Genomic DNA, 26678 nt, shown 5'->3' with positions numbered 1-26678 from the left:
CTGCAATAGACCCAGCAGTATTTTCTTACACTAGTCTTCACTGTCATTTGGTGAATATCCCTAGACGCAATTTTTAGAATAGATTCAGTAAATTGGGTAGAGAAGTCTTCTTACATATTTTTGGATTCCCTACTGTAGTATGTTAGATGCAGCAGGTATCCCTGAAATTTTTTTTTTTTTTTTTTTTTTTTTTTTTTTTTGCGGTACACGGGCCTCTCACTGTCGTGGCCTCTTCCCTTGCGGAGCACAGGCTCCAGACGCGCAGGCTCAGCGGCCATGGCTCACGGGCCTAGCCGCTCCTCGGCATGTGGGATCTTCCCGGACCGGGGCACGAACCCACGTCCCCTGCATCGGCAGGCGGACTCTCAACCACTGCGCCACCAGGGAAGCCCTCTCTGAAATTTTTTAAATTCATTAAATCATTCCTCTGATCAATAATCAACAACACCCTATTGCTTACAGGGAATAAAAATAAAAACTAATTCAAGCCATTCAGAATCTAGCTAAAACCTTGGTCTCCAGCCTGCTTCTGCTGCAGCTGCCCTCCCCAGCCAGGCTGCTGTGTTGGCTTTTGCCCACAGACATGCCTTGCTCATCCTGCGCCTTTGCCCTGCTCTCACCCCATCACAATATTATCCCTCTCTTTACTTATAGGGAGACTGAGAATAAAATTCCAACCTGTCATGGCCTACGAGGTCCTCTGGGATCTGCCTTCTGCTTATGTCTCCAATTACGAATGCAACCACTCTCGCTTTGCTCTTTTCTGTTCCTCCAATAGGGAAGTATTTTCTTTCCTCCAGATATTCACGCTTACTCTGACCGCTGCCTGGAATGCTCTTTCCTTAGCACTTTTCGTGGCTGGCTCCTTCCCATCTTCGGGTCTCATCTCATCCAATCAAAGTAGATCTGTATAAAGTAGATCCCCCACCCCATTATGAGTGATCAAATATACTTTTAATTCCTTCAAAGCACTAAGAACAATCTGTACTTATTTTATTCATTTATTTGTCTACTGTCTTTTCTCTTTCCCTGAAACAGGATGGAAGCTCCATGAGGGCTGTACTTGATCTGTCTTATCTCCTCTTTACCCCGCAGTGTCCAGTGCAGTGCTTGACAAATACGTTTCATGAATGAACGAATGAATGAATGAATAGTTCCTCCATAGTTTCAAACTCCAGCTTAAATCCCCACTCCATAGTGAATGATGATAATAGCTTATATGTATTGAGTGCTTACCTTGTTCCAGTGGTTACATATATTATCTTACTTGATGAGCCCCCTTCTCTTCCCTCCCAATTTACCTCCTGTAATCCACCATAGTTATTATTCAGACCATGCAATTTAGCCTCTTGCTTTGTTATTTAATATATTCCTCTTTTTGCTCCAGTGAAATAAAAATTCTTAGTGCTCCCCCATAGCATACAGAGAGTGCTCAAAGTATGCTGAGCGGCTGAAAATGGCCCCCCAGGGTTATAACATTAACATAGTAAGAATGTTGATAAGTTGTCTTTATTATAAACTTCAAACTACTCATCCGCTAATTTAAACTTCAAATCTAACTCAGCTTGCAAGTGGACAAACTCTATTCTACCTGTCGAAAGACATTCTAAAATGCCGAAAATGGTTAAGGCAAGACAGTTTGTGTTTTGAGGTAGAAGACATGCAGTTCAACACCTCATTTTCCAGAAGAATTTCCTAAAGTCTTAACGTTCTAGAAAGGGTTGTCTAGTCTGTCAAAAAAGCTTGCAAAACCAAGTTATTTCACATTGAGAAGCCATAAGAAAGGTTCCTAGCATTGTGTTGACTGTTGAGTTTTGAAATATCTGCTTTGCCGTGTTGTGGAATCCCCAGCTGAAGAGCCCTCCAGTCCCTTTGCACATCTAGGCAGCGGCCTGGGGAAACTGGAATCTATCCTGATGGAGATGACAGGGAAGAGGATCCTCCCATACTCCTCTAGATGCTTCAGCAGTCTAGAAAATTCCATTCCACACCCTACTCCACATTTTGAGCTCAGATCAAAAGGAGCATCCCTAGACTCCAAAGAGTCCTCACTTCACTGTAAATGATGACTTCAGGGGCAGTCTGCTCTGGTCACCCCAACTGGGTGTGACCCTCCCCAAGGCCAGCAGTAAGCTTGGAGTCCCCAAGGGCCCTTGTTTCTAGCACTCTACACTTGAGAGTCATAAGAGTCATTGCCGAAAACTTCTCGGGCTCTGTGTACACCCAGTAGTGATTTTCTTCTTGAGTGCCACCCTGGAGCAGATGTGTACAGTCAAAAAATGTTGCCCAACCTGTCTTTCCCCATCTTACAAGTCAGCTGGAAGCACCCGTCCTACTGGGTGTCCTTCCTTGAAGAGGACCTCCCTCTATTAGAAAGGTGTCTTCTCTTAATTAAATCTTAAACTTGACAGATCCAACTGTTCATCGCAGTAGAGTCTGGGCAATGCTTTACCAAGGATTCTGTTTTTTAGCTTCTTCAGTGGCCAGGGATGTAATTAAATGCCATGATTCCAATGACATACATTTTCTGTTCCAGCTGCTTGAAGTTCCTTCTCTGCTAAATAGTTTAGCAATTATCTCTTTGGCCACCACTTACCTCGCCTGGGAATGGCCTGCCAACATGACCTGTACTCCTGCCATTTTACAGAGTCCCTGTAAATTAGGAAGAACTCCTGACATCTCAAGTAATGTTATGATGTGGCTTATTTATTTATTTATGAAAGTGCAACATGGCTACCTCTTCTCACCTTAAATTAGGACTACTGGGGACAGGCACCATCAAGGTGGCCATAATTTACCAGAACGCCAGTTTTCAAAATTCTTAAATGTACAACATTCCGTAGTATAGACATTGTAAGAGGAAGGGAGACAAACTTTGTCATGATCTTGCAAAAAAAGCTAGTCTTGGGCAGAGCAAAGGCCTCGCATTCCCTCGTGGGCTCAAATTTAGATCCTGACATTATCTAAAGTGAGACTGTACAGTACCAGAGATTGCGTGTTAATAAATCATCTATCAAGTGTAAATAAACATTTTAAATACGCCACAATGTAATCCTGCTTTTGTATTGCTTTGTTTATGTGTTCATTTACAATATCAGGGACAGAAAAAAAAAAGTTGTCTGAACCAGTTCCAACCTCTCGGAGGTCATGGCTCAGGGTCCCACGACTGGTGGGGTCGGGATGAAAGGAGGACTTGGAAGGCGGGGTCTGGGCAGCGGGAGTTTCAGGGCCAGCTCCCAGGCCTCGGTGATTTGGGCTCTGCGCTCCCGGGGAGGCTCAGGGAGGGCGCTGCTAGAGTCAAACGGACCACGCGTAATCCTACCAACCCCGCCACCACCTGGAAAAGGGCATCCGGCGAAGCAGCCGCGAGACGCAAAATGGGGCGCGGCCGTGGGCGGAGTGGGGCGTGGCCTCGTGGGGATGGGGCGAGGCCGCGGGCGGTGCGAAGGAAAGGCCGGGGCGGGGACACAGTGGTTGGTTTAGCGCGAGGGAGGGTGTCAGGCCCTACCCCCACCCCCCGCTGGGAGCAAGCAGAGGTGACCTCGGCCTAGCGCTCCTGCTCCGGGCGGGGCCGGCGGCGGCGCCTCCAGGCCTTGGGCGCCAGTGGCCTCCTAGCGCCGGAAGGGCCGGGCCTGCGCGCTCCAGGGACTTGCGGGCCGACGGCGCGGGCGCGGGCCCGGCGGGAGGGGCTACGGCTGATCTGTTTTTCGTTTCCTTTTCCACCCTTTCTCAGTGTCATCCTGAACACCGGAAGGTGCAGCGGCAGGGCTACGGACAGACCCACCCACTCTGCCCCTCTGTTGTGTGCCCACGAGGACGCCCATTCCTCTCTGGACTCCACCCATTAAAGCGGTTTCAGGGTACGCATATATGGCCATCTGTCCCCAGAGTGAAAAGCCGGTGTTTAACCGTTTAGAAATTGGTACTTTTGGAGAAGGAGAAACACTCCCATGGGGCAGAGGAGTTTCCTGGGGAAGAGCCATAAGGAACTCACGGGTCCTCACTGGAGAAGCACCTCTTTACAGGTCCTCGGAGCACGCAGGCCCGGCCCTTCTGGCGCTAGGAGGCCGCCGGCTCTAGGAGGCCCCTGGCGTGCAGTTTGACAGGCCCCGGACCCCTGATCTACCCCTTCCAGAGTTCGGGATGCCCGTCTGGGAATAGCTTAGGGGCCGTGTGGATTTCATCCACGTTAACAGCTTTGCGTCCTGATTTTTGTCTCCCATCCAGCTCTTCGGCTCTAATGCAGAGCTTTTCAGGGTTGGCTGGAAGCCACAGCCCAGCCTCCTGATGCAGTCTGAATCCAGCCGGTGTGAAGAGGAAACTCCTTCCCTCTTGTGGGGTTTGGATCCTGTGTTTCTAGCCTTCGCAAAACTCTACATCAGGGATATCCTGGACTTGAAGGAGTCCCACCAGGTGCCAGGTATGTGGCTGGTCGGCCTGGTGGCTGCTCTGTGCTGCATCTGCACCCCACCCTCCCTTCCCCAAAGCTACAGAAATCTGGGGCTTAGGGGCTTAGCAGAGCCTTTCCAGCTGCAGGCTTTGAAATTGACATAACCTGGATCCTCAAACAAGTTCATTTCTGTGCAAGTTAAAAACAGTCTCATTTTTATTTTTTAAATAGATGCTTGGGGGAGTAACTTTGTACTGAAGAATGTTTTTTACCTGGGTTTGAGGTCTTTCATATTTAAAAATACTCAGTTTTTCTCTGGGCCTGCTTGTGGTGGAAAGCTCAGGCCTTGCTCCCTTTCCTAACTTCACCACTTACCTGGCCTGGGCATGTGACTCACTTGTAAAGTTTAGGTGTCTTCTTTGTAAAATGAGGATTAACCATGCCTGATTTTCTTGTGGGGGTTGGTTTTATTTATTTATTTATTTATTTTTTTGCGGTACGCGGGCCTCTCACTGTTGTGGCCTCTCCCGTTGCGGAGCACAGGCTCCAGACGCACAGGCCAGCCGCTCCGCAGCATGTGGGATCTTCCTGGACCGGGGCACGAACCCGTGTCCCCTGCATCGGCAGGCGGACTCTCAACCACTGCGCCACCAGGGAAGCCCTGGTTTTATTTTGAATAGATGAGAATCAAAATAAAATAAACTCCCTGAGAGGGAGGACATCATGTGCCTTGTTCATCTATGTAATCCCAGCACTTAAACAGTGCCTGGCCTCTGGTGGGCTCTCAAGTAGTAGTAATTGGAGCAACAAAGCATTATAAATGTAAAGTTAAAGAAATCATTTTTTTAAATTAGAGTGGTGGTCACTAAAAATAGGATCTTCATACCCCCAAATATAGCAAATATAGTTTAGGGTAAATTTAAGTAATTTACATAGTTGTGGATGTATCTTCACATGTTTACTGTGCTATATGAGAAGTTTGGTTAAACTCTCTTTGCTATTTTGAATGAATAGAAAGCTATGAGTCAGAAGTAGTTAAGAATCTCAAGCATGCAATTTTAATGAGACCACGTTTTGTGTGTTTCCCGTTCTATGTACAGATATATTTGGATGACCTTATACTAAAGTCTTTTGTGCAGATTTTTCACCACACCTTCATTTTCTAAGCATTGTTGGAAATGATCTGGTTTTTTCCTTGGAAGGCAGCCATCCTCCCCCACTGTTGTCTGTTTTCCAAAACAGTCTGATAGTCTTCATAGCTCATCTCCTCAGGAAGAAATTAATTCACACCAAATGCCAGGCTTGCGTAAAGATCTTCTGTAGGTACTCAAGGAAGTATCAGGGATGCTATAGAAGCTTAACTCTTCCTGTGGGTGAAGAACTGTATAATGTAGTAACAACAAACCAAGGAAAACTTCTCCCAGTGATCTTTGTTATGTCACTGGTGGTAATGTTTCAGATGTAGTTTTTAAAATGAAACTGTTGTCAAACCCAAGTTTGTGTGCCTGACACACAGTGAGTCCAGACAAACCAAAACGTTGAAGTTTGGAGCAGAGAGAGGTTTATTGCAAGGGCCAAGCAAGGAGAACAGGCAGCTCAGGCTCAAAAAACCCAAACTCCCTCATGGTTTTCAGGGAAGAGTTTATGTATGTATGTATTTATGGCTGCATTGGGTCTTCATTGCTGTGCGTGGGCTTTCTCTAGTTGCGGGGAGCGGGAGCTACTCTTCATTGCGTTGCACAGGCTCCTCATTGTGGTGGCTCCTCTTGTTGCGGAGCATGGGCTCTAGGTGCGTGGGCTTCAGTAGTTGTGGCATGTGGGCTCAGTAGTTGTGGCACACAAGCTTAGTTGCTCCCCGGCATGTGGGATCTTCCTGGACCAGGGCTCGAACCCATGTCCCCTGCATTGGCAGGCGGATTCTTAACCACTGCGCGCGCCACCAGGGAAGTCCCCTCAGGGGAGAGTTTTTAAAAGCAACATTTGGGGTGAGGGCTACAGGGTTTATGACTTTCTTCTGATTGGTTGGTGGTGAGGTAACAGGGTGGTATTCCAGGAATCTCAATCATCAACCTTCTGGTTCTGACCAGTCTGGGGTCTCAGCTTGTAGTTACCATCCTCCACCTGGGTGAGGGTCTTAGTTTCTGCAGAACAACTCAAAGATGTATATCAGATTATTAGGTATATCCCTTGAGGGGGAACTAGGACTCTGTTTTATTGCTGCACTATTGTTTCTTGACTGCTTTTTCTTTGTTTCTGCATTCCCTCACTCCCCTAATTAGTAACTACTTGAATCTGCCCTTTGGAACTCAGGGAAGGTCTAGGATCCTGAAGCCTTTTTCCTACAAAAAAGAAACGAGGGACACGGAAATGCTTTTGTATCCAGGAGGGCCCTGCTTGGTTTCAAAACCTCATGGTTGAAGAAGACATTAACCATAATTTCATAGAGTGATCTTCTTTAGACTATACTCTAGGGTTCTGAGGGCTGGGAAATGCTACTAGTCTAGGTTTTATTTTTGTATTGTTTTGTTGTTGTGTTTGGTTTGGTTGTCATAAAAAAATAAACCTTTTATTTTGACTGCATAAAATTTAGAAATGTTTAAACAGCAAAGAGTATCTTACACACACAAAAAGAAACAAATGTGTAATGAAGAATTTGGCTGGCCTGTGTTCGAGGTTCCTGGAAGATCTTTGGATTTCTGGAATGATAGGAGTGTTTTTGTTATTCATGGTGGACCCCTTGAACCACATCTGAGTTTATGCTGATGAGATGCCTCATGCTGGGCCGCTAGGTAGTTTCAGGGTGGGGGCCTTTCAGGCCCGAAAAACCAACCATGTGCGTAGAGGGTTGGTTTTGAGCCAGGTGACATCAACCCTACCCCGCAGGAGGGGAGGGGGACTGGAGATTGAGTTGTCAAGTGGGCAGTGATTCAGTCAATCTTGCCTATGTAATGAAACCCTAATTGAAACTCTGGACATTGAGGCTTAGATGAACTTTCCTGGTTGGTAATCATACTTGATGTGTGAGGGTGATGTGTCCTGAGGACATGGCAGCTTTATGCTTAGACTCTCCTAGACCTTGTCCTATGCATCTCTTCATTTGGCTAGTCCTGGTTTGTCCCCTTCATTATAAAACTGTAATCTTAAGTATAGCACCTTCCTGAGTCCTGTGTGTCATTCTATTAAAGTATCAAACCTGAGGTTGTTGTGGAGGGTGTTGGTAGCCAGTTGCTCAGAAGTGTGCATGGCCTGAGGACCCTCAAACTTGGGGCTGATGCTTGAAGTGAGAGTCTCTTGAGGGAGACAGTATCCTTAACCTGTGAAATTCAACCTTACTCTGGCTAGTTAGCATCTGAATTGCCTTGCAAAGTGGTTGTAGAATGTCACCTCCCCGAAATTAACCTGTGAATTTAGAGTTAAACTAATAGAATATCGTGAAGTTTGACTGTGGTGGTTTGGTTTGGGATGTGTCCCCTGTGTCCCCTGCATTGGCAGGCGGATTCTTAACGACCTCGCCACCAGGAAAGTCCCAAAAGTACTTTTAAAAAAGAGAAAAAAGGCAGATGTCTTGCTGTGGATGTAGCTGTCACTGCTTTGAAAGCTGAATCAAAGCTACCTGTGACCCTGGGTCCCTGAGCCCTTCCAGAGTGACCCTCCTCCTTCCTGGGGGCCTGATGATCCAGGGGATGGATCCCCTGATATGGTTGGAGCTCTGTGGGCTGCATGTAGACCAAAGGCAGCAGGAGTGAAAGGACCACTTGGGAAAGGCTGCAAATTAAACTCAGCATTAGCCAGTATCTGTTGTTGTTATTTTCTTTTCTTAGCTCATCAAGCTTTCTCTCAGTCGATAGAGCTGCCATCCAGCTTTCTCAAGTTCTTTTCTCATAGAGGAGATTCTAGTGTTAATAGAAGGAAGTGGTTCTCTCCATTGCTTTTTCCATGTCCTCCTTCTTTTTTATTTTTACTTTTTGCACACTGTGCAGCATGTGGGATCTCAGTTCCCTGACCAGGGATCAAACCTGCACCCCCTGCATTGGAAGCGTGGAGTCTTAATCAGTGGACCACCAGGGAAGTCCCATCCATGTCCTCCTTCTTCTTGTTCAGGTTGTGCTTCTGACGTGTATAGTTCAAGTTTCTATACACTGGGGCAACTTTCTTCTCTATTTCCAAGCAGTTTATATCCTTCTCAATCAATTTTCTCTTTGTGATTTTATTCAAACCATCTGTTATTTTCTGCTAATTTGTCCTCCATTGTTCTTTTTCTGTTGCTTTTATGATGTTTTTCCTTGTTTTTTCGCATCTTTGAGCGACTCTCTCCTTGAAGACGAGCATTGTCAGTCTATGAGATGAAAGTTTAGGGGCTTCTTTGGTGGTGCAGTGGTTAAGAATCTGCCTGCCAATGCAAGGGACACAGGTTCGAGCCCTGGTCCGGGAGGATCCCACATGCCGCGGAGCAACTAAGCCCGTGTGCCACAACTACTGAGCCTCCGCTCTGGAGCCCGTGAGCCACAACTGCTGAGCCCACGTGCCACAACTACTGAAGCCTGTGTGCCTAGAGCCCATGCTCTGCAGCAAGGGAAGCCACCGCAATGAGAAGCCCGCGCACCGCAACGAGGAGTGGCTCCCGCTCGCCGCAGCTAGAGAAAGCCCGCAGGCAGCAGTGAAGACCCAACACAGCCAAAAATAAAAAAATAAATAATAAAATAAATTTTAAAAAAGAAAGTTTAGGGGGCTCCCTTTTCTGTATTTTTTCAAGAAAGTCTACTGTGCCCTCCAGTGGAGACCTGTTCAGGTTTTTTCAAGTGTTGCCCAGTGCAGAGTTGGTAATATTGGAGGACTGGCATCTACCACAGGTGACTTGACGACTTTGTTGGCTTGTGTCGTCAGTCCAGTCTTCTCTGTATACTTGCCTTTTCTGTATACTTCAGCCCAGGCAGAACACCTTTTGGCTGGCTCTTTTCCCCTTCTTAAAGCGTGTCGGCTCTTCATTATAAAAACCACCATAGCGGCACATACCAGGGTGTCCCAGGAAGACCCAAAGAATCCTGGGGCTTGTCTCAAGCTTTCAACATCACCAGCAGAGCACCCCACAGTGGCTTCTGGACCAGCTGGAAAGACTCTTCAGGGGCAGGCAGCAGGCCCTCCATGGGTCCACAGGGCCTCCCACTGCTGGTGTCCTGGGAGCCACACCAGCCACGCAGAGCCCTGGGGGGGTGTACCGTCTCTGATGGCACCAGGAGCACACTGTCTCTAATGCCCGGCAACCAGGACAGACCATCAGTTAGGCTGGGGGAGACAGAGGCCAGTCAGGTCTAGGAAAGAGCTCTCTCTAACTTGGCTCTGCTCAGCGCACAGATAGAAAGTCTAGCGCATTTGGGGAAGCAGAAAGGGCTGACTGCAGCCAGAGACCAGTGTGGAGCTCAGGCCACCCTCATCCCCCCGCCTCAGCCCTACAGCAAAGCTGGACCAAAGCAGGGCCATACCATAGCCTGTCTCTGCACACAAGCGTGTCAGGGCATGATGGTGGGGCACACTTCATTCAGCAGAGGATGCCATGCCCCTGACCCTGGGGTAGGCTCATTCTCCCCATTTAAGCTTCCCTTCTGCTGCAGTAAGCCCAAGTCTGCCAGCAAAGGTCCTATGGGGGTCACCCTCCTCTGAAGGTGCCCTCTCTCCTTTGTGTCTGATCAGTGCAGGCAGGCAGGGCTGGAGGACTGAGGGTCTCCCCACAGGTCATCACTGGGTTTCAATGGTAAGAACTGAGGAGAAGTCAATCAGAACTGTCCTGCTCTTAAGATTTCATGGATCTTCTGTGGAACCAGTTTGACCCTATTCAGTCCAAGTGTTCCTAGAGGGAAGCGACTCTGCTCTGGAGATGACACAGGGACCCAGGCTCCTTCCCTCATGTGGCCCTGCCGTTTCAGCTCTTGGCCCCCAAGGTTGCCCTCTGCACGGTCTCCAGTCCACTAAGTCATCTTTAGAAGTATGCCTCTGCTAGGGGGAGGGCCCTTCTTTCGGCTGAATTTGACATCTTCCAACCACATCTCACTCCCCTGGAATCTCTGGCTAACTGAGGCTCAGAAGCTCCTTGTCCATCCCCTGGGGACGTGGCCATGGGCGATTGGTCCCCAGCCCCTTTGTCCACATGGGAAACAAGAGAACCATCAGTGGAGGCCATTCTGGGGGTTCTGAAGGGCTTCAGGGTTCAGGCTGCGGGGTCCCCTCCCCCCATGGATGTGGAGAAGACAGACTGACCAGACTTGGCGAGGACCGGAGAGGGTGAGGGTGGCCAAATACCTGAAGTGATGACTGATTCTTTGTTTGCAATTCATGTATTTATTTGAAAAGGAAGTCGCCATTTAAAAGTTTATAGCCTCTTTCTGAAAGTAAAGAATTCTTTCATCGTAGGGAGGAAAAAAAAAAGCCTGGAGAGGATTTTAGTCCAGACTCTTTAGCTGCAGGTGACAGGAACACAATGCAAGTAGCTTAAGCCCAAACAGGCAGTTCAGGTAAGGATGTTGGGGGCCCCACGGGAGCCGGGACAGCGCTGGGGTCTTGGGTGGGAATTGAGGGCTCACCACTGCCAGGAGACCCTCTGTTCCATCTCCGTCACGGAGTCCAAAAAAGGCCTCTGGGAGTCGGTGGGTAGGGTTCTTCCTCTCACGCTTCTCCTCTGGCGGGAACCTGCCTGCTGGCATCTGTTGCCTAGGCTTTGAAAATAGAATTTTAAAAAGAGAAGTTTTTGAGTCGTAATCTGGCCCCAAAGGGTAGTGTTTTGTAACCTAATTATCTTCTCTTTTTCTTAAAAAAAAAAAAAAAAAAGTGCTACTGCTAATTCGTAGAAATGATGACTGGTTTCCTAGAAAAGCCTTTTCTCTTGGTTTCCTCTCTCTTTCCTTTTCCAGTCCCTCAAAACATAGTACTGTGTTGTGTCTCATAATACTGCGGCTGTTTTTAGGCCCCTTATGAGAGTTCTACAGGCAGGTGCATTTCATTTTCACAAGTGGAAAGAAGATTAACCAGATCTAGTTGGACAATATTGGTTTTCTCTTTTCTGTGCTAGTACAAGCTTCTTTAAAGCCACACTTTCTATTTATAACCCTTGAGGAAAAGACATCTGAATTTCTTGGGGTTTGGCATTTGTCAAGAGCTGATTCTTAAGTCTGAAATTTTAGCAAGCAGCATGCCACTGATTTTTGACACAGTTAACATTTACTGAAGCAGAAAATGTCATCATACGTTATATGGACTTTGCCTTTTTTTCCCTTTAATTTCAGGTGTATTTTTTTACAATGGGCATCCAATAAAACAGGTAGATATCTTGGGAACTGTAATTGGAGTGAGAGAAAGAGATGCTTTCTACATTTGTGGAGGTAAGAACAATTGTGTCTGACACTGAGTTTATGTGGAAGGACCCCACTTAGCTGGACATTGAATTTGAAGCAACCCCAGCCTTTCAGAGCAACTGGGGCCTCTCATAACCCCCATGTGCTTGTCCTCTATTGGGAACCATTTGCAGCCACCAACGTGGACTAAGTGTAAAATGAGGCAATGGGTGGGAATGATACTGATGAATATTGTCAGGTGACAGCTGCTGGGGAGCTAGGAGGCAGAAGAATTAAACTAGTCTAGGGTCACTGGTTGATCAGGGACAGATACCTGATACCTAGGGCATAGCTATAAATAGCAAAGGATGGTAATATATGTTTATATTGATACCTTTAAAATAAAAGGCCAGATTAACATTAAAGTAGACTCTTTAAGAAGACAGGGAGATATGAAAAATAATTTATAAGATTTATATCCAGAACAGTTAAAAAAAAAAAAAAAGCTTTTTAGTACCCAAAGGGGTAAATATCCATTATCAGAAAATTTCCCTTCCCTTATGATGATAGAAACTAAGTAAAGGGTTTCTGTAGTTTGGACACCAGTGAACTATTAGAATATGATTTTAGTGTCATGGGTCTTGACTTTTTTTTTTGCATTGAGTTTAATGTAATCATTTTAATATATTGCCTCAGATTCTCTGTAGTTAAGAGGCCAAGCTGGATATTCTGTGGGAAGCTTAACTTTGAATTCCAACCTTTGCTATAATTAACATTGTCACTTTTTGTTGTATTCACTTGGATTTGTATTCTTTTTCTACTTGGGGAAAAACAGAAGGCAGTTGAACTAGGTGACCAAGAACATTTCATTGGCAGTCTGTGCATGATTGATAATTTACAGATACAGTTTCTTCAACATATATTCATTTTCCTGGGGATGATTGTCTTGTGCTTATACAATAACATGTGAGAGATGAGATTTCTCATGCCCTCTGCTTTTTCCCAGCTTATATTTTTTTTAAAACTCTGAAATAGATTATCTTGTCATGCATCCCCATACTGGATCTCTTCTCTGCTTTATTTTACCAAAGATACTGGTTCTCTTTTTCTCCAGGCAGTTCAACAAACATTCACTAAGTTCCTACAGCATACCCAGCTGCTGGCAAGTACATTATCTGTGGTACATTATAGTACTTCCTCTCCAAGTACCAGTGATGAAATGATAGTATCTGTCAGTTTACAGAGCACGTATGCACGCATAATTTCATGTTATTCTCCTCCCAATCTTTTGAAATGGGAAAAGACAGATATTATTTCCATTTTATAGATGAGAAAACTAAGGCTCAGTTACTTGCTCAAGGTTCCACTGATGGGTCCAGTCTCTTTACTGACTCCAGTGTGCTGTGTAGTCTCCATATAACTCAAATTCTAAAAGAAAAAGAGATTTTTCTATCAGTGTTAATCAGGGGCTAGGGGGCAGGGAGGGATGAATAGGTGGAGCACAGAGGAATTTTAGGGCACTGAAACTATTCTGTATGATTCTCTAATGGTGGATGTGTGTCATTATACGTTTGACCAAACCCACAGGATATACAACACCAAGCGTGAACCCTAATGTAAACTATGGACTTTGAGTGATAATGATGTGTCAATGTAGATTCATCAGTTGAAACCAATGTACCACTCTGGTGGGGATGTTGGTAATGTGGAAGCTGTATGTGTGAGGGGGCAGGGGATAATGGGAAACCTCGGTATCTTCTGCTCACTTTTGCTGTGAACCTAAAACTGCTCTAAAAATAAAGTCTATTAAAAAATTTTTTAAAAAAAGAAAAAGAGATTTTTCTCTGTCCCATGCTCCTCCTCCCACCCCCCACCCCAAAAAATCAGCTGCATCTGGTTTTTAATTTTCTGATTTTTAGATCAGAATGAGGCTATTTGAGGACATCAGTCCTGGCTGTAGAACCAGGCCAGATATAATGCCTCTGACCTAAAGGCGTTTCATTTAACCCCTTTTCCCATCATAAAGAGATGAAGGCAATATGGCTGACTCTTCCCCAGTAAACATTTCTCTTAGACTGGATGTCGTGAGAGCATGGCACATCTGTGGTTTGTGGGGAAATGAAAAGTGTCTGAAGGCTGAAGTAATTGAGAGTATAAACACTTGGGACTTTAATTCCTGTGAGGCCTGTTCAAGGGAGAGCTGCACATACCCTGATGTTCTCAGGCCCAGCTTGGCTCTCGGGCCACCTGCCAGGTGGCTACTCCTGCTGTCCCAGGTCCTGTTCCTCCTGACTCACTGCAGGCCTATATGCTGGGGTTACTTCCTGCTCACCCTGATTCGTCCCATGGCTGAAACAAAAGGCCGGCAGCCCAGGCCATGCTGCCTAGCTAGGGAGGACACTGCCCAGCATGGCAAGGACACTCCCCTTCCAGGGCCTTCCAGTAGCCAGGCCTCGGGATGCCAGGGCAGTGTCTGCTGGGAGAGGTTACCAACCGGGAAGTCAGAGAGTTTGGTGGCAGTGCCCTGAGCACACAGAGCACCTGGCAGCAACTCAAGCTCAGACCTAGAATCCTGGGAGACTACAGTCAAGACCAGAATGACCTCACGTTTTCCAGAACAAATGCTCATGTGCTAATATTTTTTGACTTAGAATTATAAGGCAAAATTTTAAAGTGGCCAGAGAAGTAGTGTGCCTAGAAGTGTCATACATTATTTTTTAACTCAAAATCTCCTTATTGATTTTTTTTTGCTTCTTAAAATGATACTCACTATGAAATAAAATTTAAAGCTAGAGAAAATTTTAATGAAGTACATAAAGCTCATGTGAAATGCTGTAAATCAGATAAAAACAATATCAGTGTTTAGGTGAACATCCTTCCTGGTTTTTCTAACATGTTCCTAATATGAAGAAATATAGATATGCCTTATTTCTTTCTGTTTTTAATGTTTCTGGAATTAGGCTTACAGTCAATGTATACATTGAATATGGGGTTCCTTCTACATACTCCAGAAGAAACTGCTGTTAGCATTTTCATGTCTTAAGGTCATTTCTGTCAAAACACACTATTTAATGTTTTACATAAATTAGATTATATATGATATATATGACTATATATATATAATTTCTGTTTTGCAATGAGATTAATAGCAATGACCGTGGATCTTTATTATAACTTTGTATTCTCATATGCCTTGCCATTGTAATTTATTTAACCACTTATATATTTATAAACATTTAGGTTATTTCCAACTTCCAGTACTATAAACAATATTATAATGAACAGCCTTATACAAAATATATATATCTGTGCATTTGTTCCATTTTTCTCTTTAGGATAAATTACTGGAAGTAAATACTAAGTCAAAGGATATATACATTTCAAAATTTGATACACATTTCCAAACTTAGTCTTTAGAAATTTGGTATGAATTTACACTCCTGCTAATAGCATATGAGGGTATCAGTATTTTTAATATTTGTCATTCTAGTAGTTGAGAAGTTATTTAAATTTGCTTTCTTTTTTCTGGTAACTAGTGATTTAGCATACTGACATATGTCTGCTGGTCATTTTTGTACCTTCCATGAACGGCGTATTCTTTTTCTTTGCCACTTTCTCTCTTATAGTTTTGGTCTTTTCCTTATTAATTTATATGAGTTCTTTATATATTAAGATATTAACTCCATTATTTGGAAAATTGCTATACAGTGTTAGTTTTTAGTTGGTCAAATATATCAGACTTTTAGAATGAGTTGTGATTTTCAGGTTTGTTTAAAGAAGTCTCCCCCCACCAACTGTAAGCCCAGGATTGAAAGTATTCACCCATTTTTTTCCTCATCTTCTTAAGTTCACCTATATTGTATTTAATAAAATAAAATCCATCTAGAATTTATTTCAGTATAAGAAGTATTCTTCTCAGCTTCTGCTTTAAACACAGACTTAAACAAGCAATAAAGGAATTTTGCCATATGTTTCTTCTAAATTACATGTGTTTTTACAACAGTCTAGCTGATGATTTTTTAAAAATCATTAAGCCCACTTAACCCATGTTGATCAACCTCTGTTCTGAGATTGTCAAAAATTAGGCCAAGAGAAACACCTCTCATTCCTTGATCCTATCATCCTTGAAACGTCTGCAAATTTTTCTGCAGTTATAAATCCAAGTACAATGGAAATTCTTTTTTTTTTTTTTTTTGCACTGTGGCTAAAATAAGCCAGACAGGTACTGCTTGTGTGACCAAAGTATAATTATTTTTTATTATGAAAATAAAACTTTGCCCTTCTGTGATATGCTTAGCTTTCCTTACATCCCCTGCAGTAGTAAGGACTGGGCAGAAGCTCTTTCAAAGAGAAGCCCAGGCCAAAAGACTTGGGATGCTTTGTCTTGGTAAGTCAGCAAGCTAGCGAGAGAGGCACATGGTGACAGATGGCTGTGCTCTGAGTGCCTCTAACCACAGATCAGGCAGTGGTCTCTGGTTGCAGGTTGGAGTGCAAGGCTGATTTTACATGTTAGCAGATATTGAGATCTTTGCACTTAACTTCCTGAGAACACCATTTTTAGGAGAGGTTAATACCCTTGAGATGGGGTAAGAGAAACGCTGACTACATTCTGCTGGGCTTATGTATTACACTGACATTGCAGACAAGCAATTCCCACTGGAGTGTGGTGAGAGATTATTTCTAAGGGTGGAAGAAAAGTTTGCTCAGGGATTTGCCCAACCAGGCTATTGAAAATGTCATCTTTCAGTTCGGCTGAATGCAATGGCAATGTGCTAATTCACCTGGAATGCCCATATCTCTTTTCTACACTTTTACGCTTCTCTTGCAGTGGATGATAGCACTGGAGTTATAAACTGCATCTGCTGGAAGAAATTGAATAATACCGTATCCTCATCAGGTAATTTTATTTGCCACGCTTCTTTACCTTTACAGCTAACCAGTAGATTTTACTCAGGGTAGCTCAGCAGACTAGCTGGAGTAATTTTCACATTTATTCATTGGTGAATTACACTGATCAACTTGAAGCACTACACCCAGAACTTTGGCTGCTCTGCAAACTGATATTAGTGGGCAGCCAGTTGCTTTTCTTGCTCTCATTTCTATGAAGCTCACTTCCTCCTAAGCCTACAGGAATGTGAATAGGTTACTAGAAGTTTCAGTGTCTCATTTTTACCATGCCAGTTATTCCACAGGTCAAGATAGTTTAGCCTAATTGCTGATCAGGTGAGAATCCCCTTGCTCTGGGCATATCACTTGACAAAGCTTTTTTGAAAGCTTTTGCCCTGACATGGTTGCCACTAACATCTATGCTCCCATGATCTAAATTTTCTGAAACCTCTAGCTTGTTCAAACAAATATGCCAGGAGTTCTAAGACTGATGAGAAGGTAAGATAGGATTCCCTTGAAGTTAGCCATTAAATAATATAAACTAAAAAAGAACTTTAAAATAGTATATTGAACTCATTGACTATAACTGAAACAGCATTTGGAATTTCTTGAGCCTGTTTTAATAGTCCTTAGGTAGTTTTTTGAGTTGCATAAGTTCATAATATTAAAAAAATATATATTGTGCAATAGTGGTGATCATTTTTGGTTCTAGAGAAGCTATGGAAACTGGGGCCTTGTTTTTCTCTGTTTTATAGCATATGCATTATGATGCCATATACACTGGGGTTATTCAGTAAATATTACCTGCTCTGATATCTAACATCTACTATCTATGTCCTCCTGTTATACGCGTGGTAAGAATGTGTAACACTTGGAGTAGTTTCTTCTTTTTTTTTTTGACATTACCTGTCAGAATCTCAACTTCCTACTTTGACTGTACTGACCAGTGAGATGCTCCTTTGCTTAATTTTCTGATGTATTTATATTTAGAATTTGGCCATCACTTTCATATAACTTTGGTATTCCTATTTCCTAATTTGGGAACATCTATATCAGTGGTACTACTTAGCTTAGGAAGCTTTGTAGATTAGAAAAAACTTAAGGCAGACAACAGGTTTTTGTGCAGATATCTCAGAGGTAAGAAATAAACCTATAAGACAATCAGATATTTGAACTTTCATATATGTCCAGGGTATTAAAATTATTTGTAGATTTATGGTTGTGGTATTGTCATAATCTTCAATCAGAAGGTGTAGTTTCAATACGCATTCTTGTTTTAAACCAAGTGTCAGCGGACTTTTTCTGTACAGGGCCAGACAATAATTGTTTTCTGGTTTGTGGGCCATATGGTCTGCATCTCAACTGTTCAACACTGCCATTGTTAACACCAAAGCAACTATAGACAGTACATAAACAAACAAGCATGGTTGTGTTCTAATAAAACTTTATTTACAAAAACAGATTGTGGGTAGATTTGGTCCATGGGCTGTAGTTTATCAACTGTTGTTTTTGACATTGTTTTAATTTTCAAAATCAACTCTTTTTTAAAAAATAAATGGCAGCAGAAATATTATATGATTCAGTAATTTTTTAGATAAAATGTCTATTAATACTGAAAGTGAGATTTTTAAAATATCTGTAAGTAGATGAATAGATGAACAGTCATAGTTGGTAGACTTAATCAGAAATGGCTTTGAGAATAAGAAGTGAGGGTAAGGGTACAAGGAGAAAGCCTGAAAGTGATTCTCATCATGTTATATATGAAGTGATATTTTAAAATTGTTCCCAACTAGCCCATTCTCTCCTTTAATTTAATCGCCCTCGGTTTTAAAGCTTTCCACTGGAAAGTGTCCATTGAAGACTAATTTTTTAAAACAAAATTTAGTCTGAGTCAAAATCATGTTCTAGTCAGTTACAGTATAAAAATATAATATTAACTCCTATAAATGTCACACTGATTGTACCATTTGGACTTAGCTTATGAGAAAAGTTAAGAAAGCTTGGAGCTTAATATTAGAATTTTAAAGAGGATTTATCTCTCAGCGAGGAATAGGCTACTTAAAATGAAATTCTGTCAGGCTCCAACTATCTCATTATACTCATTAAATTACACAGCTTGAGACCTTCTTTTGGCAGTTTGGTTCACCCTTTAAATGAAAGCTGAGCCTCTTTTTCTCAGACCAGCCCTCAGTCTGATCATTTCAGCAGTGCTGTATGAAGCATTTATTATCACCTATAATGTCTGAATCATGGCAGTGAAATTTATAAATACTTTTAAAGTTCAGCCTAAATGGAAGAGGACTTAGGGATAGGAACCCAGACAGAACAACCTTTTAAAAAGTAATACTTGGGTATTTTCTGAAGAAACCCAGTAAGTTGAGTAACATTAATGCTGATTGTGTCTAGATTCCAAGCTATTGGTTACTGGTCTATGCAAAGTTCTCCAGGCTCCTTAGGTTGCTGTTTCCCTTACTATAGTCAGTGTGTTAAAAGTAATAATGCCTTTGCACATTACAGAGCCATGGTTATCTAAGTTGTATTAGATTAGGAAGCACAAAATTTGATCAATAAACCATTATTCATTCCATTATAGGAACCCTAGTATATGACAAAGCAGAAATAATACAACAGCAGGAAATAAGTAAGCATTTAACAAATGTTGTTGGTTCAAGTAGATAACAATATTAAAAAAGAGGTAACTGTGATCACTGTCTTACAACTTACATAAAATAACCCAAAGAAGATAGAGTTGTGTATTTATCACAATAAATATGGGGGTATCTATGTTAAGCTCTTATATGTTAAGCTGTTAAAGCAATGAAAGCTATCATCAGTGACAAGAGGGATAAACTAAAACATTTTTTTCAGACTTTTATGTATTAAAATGAAATCAAATAAACATAAAAACGAAAGCAGTAGAATGGGGAGAGTGGATGTAATAAGCATAACTGATAAAGCTTCCCTGCATTTTTTTCAGAAATGAACATAAAGTGTTCAAAAGAGATGAAGGGCTTATACATAAAGAAATGCAGAGAGCAGATCATCTTATATAAAAACACATGGTCTCTCTGGCAATTTAAAAGCAAAAATAAAACATTATAGAATCATTATGTATTTTTTAAGGTGTTAAAAATCCAAATGACTGAAGCCAGTATAGGAGCTGCAAGCCTACACACATTGCTGGTGACACCTTGTAAAAAGAGAATGGTTTGATTGGGTTTTTTTGCAAGCATTCTGATAATATGTAAGGAGCTCTAAACCTGTTTGTACTTTTCTATCCAGTAATCCCCAATGAAAGGCCCCAAAGAAAACAAAATTTTTGTCTTGAGGGCTTAATTGTTCATTTTCACAAGTAGCTGACATTTATTGAATGTTTCCTATAGATCTGACATTGCACTAAAGCTCATGATGTAAGGGTTAACTAGGATCATACACAACAGCTCCATATGTGAAGGGGACTGTTAAATCCACATCATAACTGAGGAAACAGGTACAGCAAGGTTAAGCAGTCTGCCCAAGGTCACACAGCTAATAAGAAGTGACCTGACATTCAAGCCAGGTCTGTCTGACTCCCTTCACCCAAGCTGACCTCTCAGCCCCATACAGTGCTAGTGATAAAAACCAAAATAAAAAATTATGAAAGAAGGAAGAAATATTTAACAAGATTAGCTAAACAAACTGTGGCATATGAACATGACAGAATGCTATTTTGTTATTTAAAATGCTGAGTTGTATAGATTCTGTGGATACGTATGTGTATTTGAAGTGATGCTAGACAGAAAAACAACACAAAATTGTTTACACACATGAGCTATAACCATGGAAAATATAAGTATACTCATGGGGCAGGCAGCAGAGAATAAAGAATAAGCAGGAAGGCTCTGGAGTCAGAGACTGCCAGGGTTTGAACTCCAGCTTTGTTGCTAACTAGTTGTTTTACTGTGGGCAAGTTGCTTGACCTCTCTGTGACTCAGTTTCCTCATCTGAAAAATGGGGCTAATAATAAGAGTGGTTGTGAGGATTGGATGCACTGATAGGTTATAAAGTCCTTAGAACAGAGAGAGAGAGAAAGAGAAGGTTAGCCTAGCTACTCAACAAAGAAAAGAGAGAGATTAGGGTGTTGAGCACCTTGGTGGAAAATCAAACTCTGGCTAATTTGCCTTCCCCATAAACAACCACAAATGTAGACTCTTGGGCACCTTTCCCCTCAGGCCAGGCCTCTATCTCCCAGCAAGGACACTTTAAAGGGTTGTTTAGAGCTATTGCCACCAAACCCGGCTGAACTCACACAGAATTCAGCTCAGGCAGGCGTAGAGCCCTTTGCACAGGCGATGCAGGGGTAGGAAAGAAGACATTGGAACTCACGCACTGGGTTGTCAAGCCTTATGCCTTTTATCCAGTAGAGGCTTTCGAAAGATGACGCAGATTTCCCACAGTAGAGCAACCAGTCAGAAGTAGAATAAATAAATGTCTCATGTCGGTCTTAGCACAGACTCCCTCTCAAATGTGGTGGAGTGATTGTGTTAACGCATCTCTCTCCTTCCTTCTGGCCCCAACAACTGCAGCTGCTACGAGTACAAGAGAGCTGAGCTTAACCTCACAGCTGAAGAAGCTGCAAGAGACCATTGCACAGAGGACAAAGGTAGAAATTGGGGACATTATCCGGATCAGAGGTCACGTCCGCATGTACAGAGGAGAGCGAGAAATTTATGCCACTGCTTATTGTAAGCACAAGATACCTCTGCCAAATTGGTCGTTATTCTGTGTGTGTGTCCAGCAAACTCATTTAGCGAAAAGTCAAACTTCTAAAAAGTTCAAATAAAAAGATTTAACTCTAATGAAGGAGCAACATGCTTTCTTTAGAAAAGTAGCATTTCTTAATTTTATTTTGAAGAGGTGACTATAAATAAATCGGGAAAGAAAACAAGTGATTTATTGTCTATGGCTGACAAATTTTATTCAATATTTGGGCAACATAGTAGAGTCTCTGAGTGTGAATCCATTTAGGGAAGAGTGTTCATAGTCTTCAAAATGATGGAAATTTCTTGAACACCATTGAGTCCATTAACTTTGAAAGAAAACAGCTAATCAAAAGTGTGACAGTTCTCTGTCATCTGAGTGGTGCCCTTTGCACCGCTCTGGCTGGTTTGTACTTGGAAATCTCAGGGACAGCCCAGTTGTCCACCATTGTAGCAGATCAGTGAATACACTCATGCGCTTTCCCTAGCCCTGGTCTACTCTGGCCATGCCTGTGTCACTTAGGGTATTGCATCCCCTCTCGCAGGATGACTGGGAACCATTCAGTGCGTTTAGACTGTGATCCTGGGCATCCATGAGGAAGGAGACCCACCAAGTGCAACGTTTACTGTTGTCCTGGCAGCAATCTGGACACGGGAAAGAACTAATCTCAGTGTAATTTCTGTGGCATGTTTTCCCCTGTGGCTTGTTAGATAAAGTGGATGATCCAGTGTGCAACATTCAAATTGCAAGGATGCTTGAGCTGCCCACCATCTACAGGAAAGTTTATGACCAGCCTTTCCGCAACCCAGCCCTCGAGAAAGAAGAGGCACTGAGGTAAGTTCTGGACTGTGACTGCCGAGGATGTGACCACAGCAATGAGGCCAACCAGTGGGATCCCAGATTCTGGGGTGGGCCTGGGTCCAAATCCTGAACTGTCCACTCACTCACTGTGGGGCTCCGGGCAAGTCTGTCCCCCTCTGGACGCCTCAGTGTCCTCACCTGTAAAGTGAAGGTGTTCATAGTGCAGGTGTTCTAAGGTTTGGTAAGGAAGATATATGTGTAATTGGAGTCTCTGAAGGAGTGGAGGGGGGAGCAGAGAAAAAATATTTGAAGAAATCATGGATGAAAATTTTCCAAGTTTGATGAGAACTGTAAACTCACAGATCCAAGAAGCTCAATGAACCCCAAGGCAAGAAACCTGAAGAAAACTGCACCAAGGCACATCATAATCAAAGAAACAATACCAGTCGCTCTCAACCAGGGATGATTTTATTCTCTTTCAGGGATGGAAAAATAAATAGGAGGAGTAAGAATATATGTATATTTTTACTATACGCCTCAAATAACTCAGGAGACAGAAATAATCATAGTGGCTGCCGGTGGGGGGGGCGGTGGGAGGGGGACTGGAAGAAGGATAGAAAGGAGACTCTTCACCATGTACCCTTCCATTTTTTAAACATATTCAATATTTATAGATTACATATTCCAAAAAATTATATTAAAAAAACCCAAACTGTAGACCTGTATAAAGTAAAACGTGGAAGTTCTCCATTTTCCTGTCTCCCGCGGTCAGTACCATTCCCCAGAGGTTCCCACTGTGCAGAGGTTGATGTGTGTATCCTGTTAGACGTTTTTCTTTGGTTGCGTACACAAGCATGACTATCCACCCACGTATTGTGTGGGTTGTCATTTGCTTCCTTACAAAAATGGCACCGTCCCTTACATACTATTCTGCAGCTTGACTTTTTTCTAAATCTATCACGAATATCAGTTCCTGCAGTTCCGCCTCATCCTTTTAAACAACCACACAGTGTTCACTGGGTGAACTGCTCCTTATGTCAAAAACATGTGTCAGTGTAGTATTGCACTTGCTAGCTGTTTCAGTTTTACATGTGTCCAAAAGGAACAAAAGTAATCGTTTTCTGCAAGGCTTGTTAAAACTTTCCCCCAGCAGCAATCCAGGCGCCCTGGACCTTGACAGTCTCACGTATCTGCTGAGTGAAAAAGTCAAAGAATTCCTTGTGGAGAACAGAGTGCAAACCTTTTACCAGCAGGAGTTGGAAACGGTGGAGTCCCTGCTGTCCCTTGCCAACCAGCCTGTGATTCACAGCGACTGCTCCGGGCGAGTAAGTGCGGCATGCCCATGTGAGAATTCGAGGCCCCTGCCCCACATCTGCAGATGGAGGGTGTGGGTGGACATGACTGTGGCATTGAGACTCACAGGGTGTACCCGGAGTATAGAGGTTATGTTGATTCTATTCTGGAAAGGTCACTGACCACAGGGAATTTGAAAGGAGAATGGACATGCCCTCTTCCCCTCCTTAATCTCATAAAGCTTAATCATCAGGTAGGAAAAAAAATAGTATAAGGTTCATAGCACTTAGTACTCACTGAGATGAGTATTTAATGTCAGCAGGAACCAACTGAGGGGGAAATAGATGAGAAGAGCTAAAATTATCCTTCCAAGATTATTTTTTGATCAGCAAGATGATTCTTGAACTCGAACCAAGGTTTTTAATGGCTTGTTCTGTCTTCTCCAGAATAAGGTTGATCTGTCATGTCTTAGGAGTTTGAATAAAGATCAAGTTGTATTCAGTCTGGTTTATAAGTAAAAATTGCAGAGAATACTCAAGTAATTTTTTATTCATCCTAGAAAGAGCTGTCCTCATTTTTTAACACCCATAGTGTTAGAGGTGAACTCAAGTTTTCTGGTGTTTACTTATTTGCTTGGAATTAAGAATTATCTGAGACTTTGGTTTTAGGCTTTCCTTTTCATTGCAACTCCTTGGGTTTTTTGTTGCTGTAACACGACTCGTATTTATTTATTTCATTTATTCCACTGGGAATGAGCTCTGCTTGAATGTCACCTTCTTGCCCTCCCTGACCTTCTGCTCTGATAGCCACCAGCTTCCTCACTGTGTTATCACTCTGTTTCCACATTTCATGATAGCACTGGCATTTATTTGTTTATGTGCCTATTACCCCACCAGAATTTAAGTTCTCTGAGAGCAGAGGCTTTGTCTGTCTCATTCTTTGCTCTCTAGAACAGGGTTGGCATAAAGCATGCTCTCCACAATTATTTGTTGATTGAAGGAATGAATGGTTTTAAAAATTCAAATAGTCCGGGAGTTCCCTGGTGGTCCAGTGGTTAGGACTCGGTGCTTTCACTGCTTTCGGGGAACTAAGATCCTGCAAGCTGCGCGGCGCAGCCAAAAACCAAAACGAGAAAACAAAAATAGGTAAATAAAAAATAAAAGTTGGAATAGTCCAGGAAACTGTCTAGTTTTTAAGTTTCCTTCCCATCCTCCTTCCTCCTCCCCTTTCTACAGAGACGAACACCATTACTAGTCTCATGAGTATCCTTCTGGAGATAATCTGCATATATAAACTAGAAGTAGTTGTATCCCCTTTTCTACACAAATGGCATCATACTAAACATGGTATCTACCTAGGTTTTCACTGGACAGCATGTCTTATAGGTCCTTTCCTAGCCATACTTACATATTTGCCACTCTATAATAATCTTTCACTATGTGTATCATAATTTCCTTAAGGGGTCTCTCCATTCCTGGACTGTTTAGATGTTTTCTAGTCTTTTGCCATTACCACCAGGGCTGCCATGAGTACCCTTGTGAGGTAACATAATTATTCTTTGTGATTCTGGTGGAAGAGATACCAGGTCCCTGTCCTGACCTCCTAAGCATGACCACTGCTTCTCAGTTTCATTCGTGAACTTGATTATCTCTTCCTGTCACCAGGCTGCATGCCCAGTGACCCGCAATTTCATACATGGAGATGAGGGATATTGTTTCAGGAAACACCGAGGTGGGGAGGGTCAGGACTGGCCGCTTTGTTCTGTGCCACCGTTGCTTCTGCACAGTTGTAGCTCCCCAGCTGTCCACTGACAGCAGGAGTGACCTTCCTCCCATTTAATCATTTAGAGGAGGCTCAATGCCAACTTGGCCTCCCAGGACTTCTGACCACTCTCCTGGCATGTTTAGAAGGAAACTTTGAAGCTTAGCAAAGACCGCATTCTTCCTGTGAGCCAGCTCTTCTGCGATAATTAAGTAGGGAGAATTGAGGACTAAAAGGCCTCTCCATTCAGAACATTCCAGGGAGGACTTTTGGTGTGATATCTTTTTGAGAATGCTTAGAGCAGAAATTTGTGTCTGCCCGGTGCTATATGTTTAAAAAGAAATGAATATGGCAGTATATCTGTTTTGTCTTTGGAAACTACTTTTCCATCATTTATGAATTATTCCCTCACATGGCTCTGGTTGGGGAGGTCAGTGTCATTAAATTGAATTCTGTTTAATAGAGCCTGGGAGACCCAGGATGCTTTACAATGATGGTGAAACCTTAGATCCTTTGGCACTTTCTGTAGTCATACAGATGAAAGCTTAACAAAAAAAATCATTGTGATGTTGTCTTAGCTTAGAGGCTGGGGAGAGTGGGTTTGAATGTTTTCCCCCTTTCTTTTTTTCCACAGTGGCCCTTTTTAGCAAATCCAGAAACATGATAAGCAAACCTTGCAAAGCCATTGTTTCTTTGACAACTCGATAAATGTTGAGTTTGTTTGGGAATGAAGACTATATATATATTTCAGAGATCCACCCAGTTCCTGACCTGCCACAAGGAGAGGCCCCGCTAAGGCTCAGCCCGTTCAGCCGGTCACTGTTTTTGTTTCTGAACAGTTTTGGTTTCCTGAATGGGATGAGTCTGTCATTGCTCTTTAGAAAAAGACAAGAAAGACACACATCTCAGGCCAGGAAAAGCTACTAGCTAGAGGGACGATTGGAGGCTTTATCCTTGAGACTGTGTCTTTATAACCAGCAGGGAATTATGTCCTGAGGTCAGCTGAGGCAAATGTTTTTGGAAAGGAAGCTTCACATATTGTTTATATTTACAGAGAACCTTTTCTGCTGGGTCCTCCTTGTTCACAGCAGAAACTGCTTTTACTCTCCCAGGCCTCACACCCTCTCTTCCTGCTGCTTGATCTGACTGAAATCCGGGAGGAGGAACCGGACTTTCTGTATGGTCTGAGGATAACCAAGAGTCATTTTTAATGACAGGAATAATCATGCAACAACATTTCTAGTCAGTTTCCAATTTATTTCTATATTGGTAAGAGACCTCATAAACTCGACCCTTAGGATCCTTATATTAAATTGACCAAAGAAGACGAATCTCCTGAGAATTATGAAGATGAAGTAGTTATAAAGTCAGGTAGGGGAGCCTGTGTTGGCTTGAGCATTCTTTTCCTAAGTCACAGCACTCATGTATGAAATTAAAAACAGCTTTGCCTCAAGCCCCCCTGAATAAAAAGATATGTGACTGAG

The 26678-nt window shown here is 42.8% G+C and overlaps 1 protein-coding gene across 5 annotated transcripts in view; it reads left to right on the top strand.

Moving 5' to 3' along the window:
• The first annotated feature begins 3470 nt into the window (after nt 1-3470).
• STN1 (STN1 subunit of CST complex) overlaps nt 3471-26678 on the top strand; it is a 40865-nt gene continuing 17657 nt past the window's right edge. For 2 of the 5 annotated variants that reach the window (XR_014295103.1, XM_082633684.1), the window contains exons 1-7: nt 3472-3860; nt 4228-4420; nt 11665-11760; nt 16541-16609; nt 21165-21323; nt 22050-22173; nt 23291-23465. Coding sequence is in view for 4 of the 5 variants with exons in the window: in XM_082633684.1 (XP_082489810.1) it covers nt 4288-4420; nt 11665-11760; nt 16541-16609; nt 21165-21323; nt 22050-22173; nt 23291-23465 (756 nt within the window). In the remaining variant the exon portion in view is untranslated. Of the gene's footprint in view, nt 3861-4227; nt 4421-11664; nt 11761-16540; nt 16610-21164; nt 21324-22049; nt 22174-23290; nt 23466-26678 lie in introns of all 5 variants that reach the window. The other 3 variants (XM_082633681.1, XM_082633682.1, XM_082633683.1) reach the window with 3 other exon arrangements.

Source organism: Mesoplodon mirus (assembly GCF_964341445.2).
Source record: "Mesoplodon mirus genome assembly, chromosome: 2".
Taxonomy (NCBI): Eukaryota; Metazoa; Chordata; class Mammalia; order Artiodactyla; family Ziphiidae; genus Mesoplodon; species Mesoplodon mirus.
Note: the sequence above shows the minus strand (reverse complement) of the source record. Positions and strands in the feature narration are given on the sequence as shown.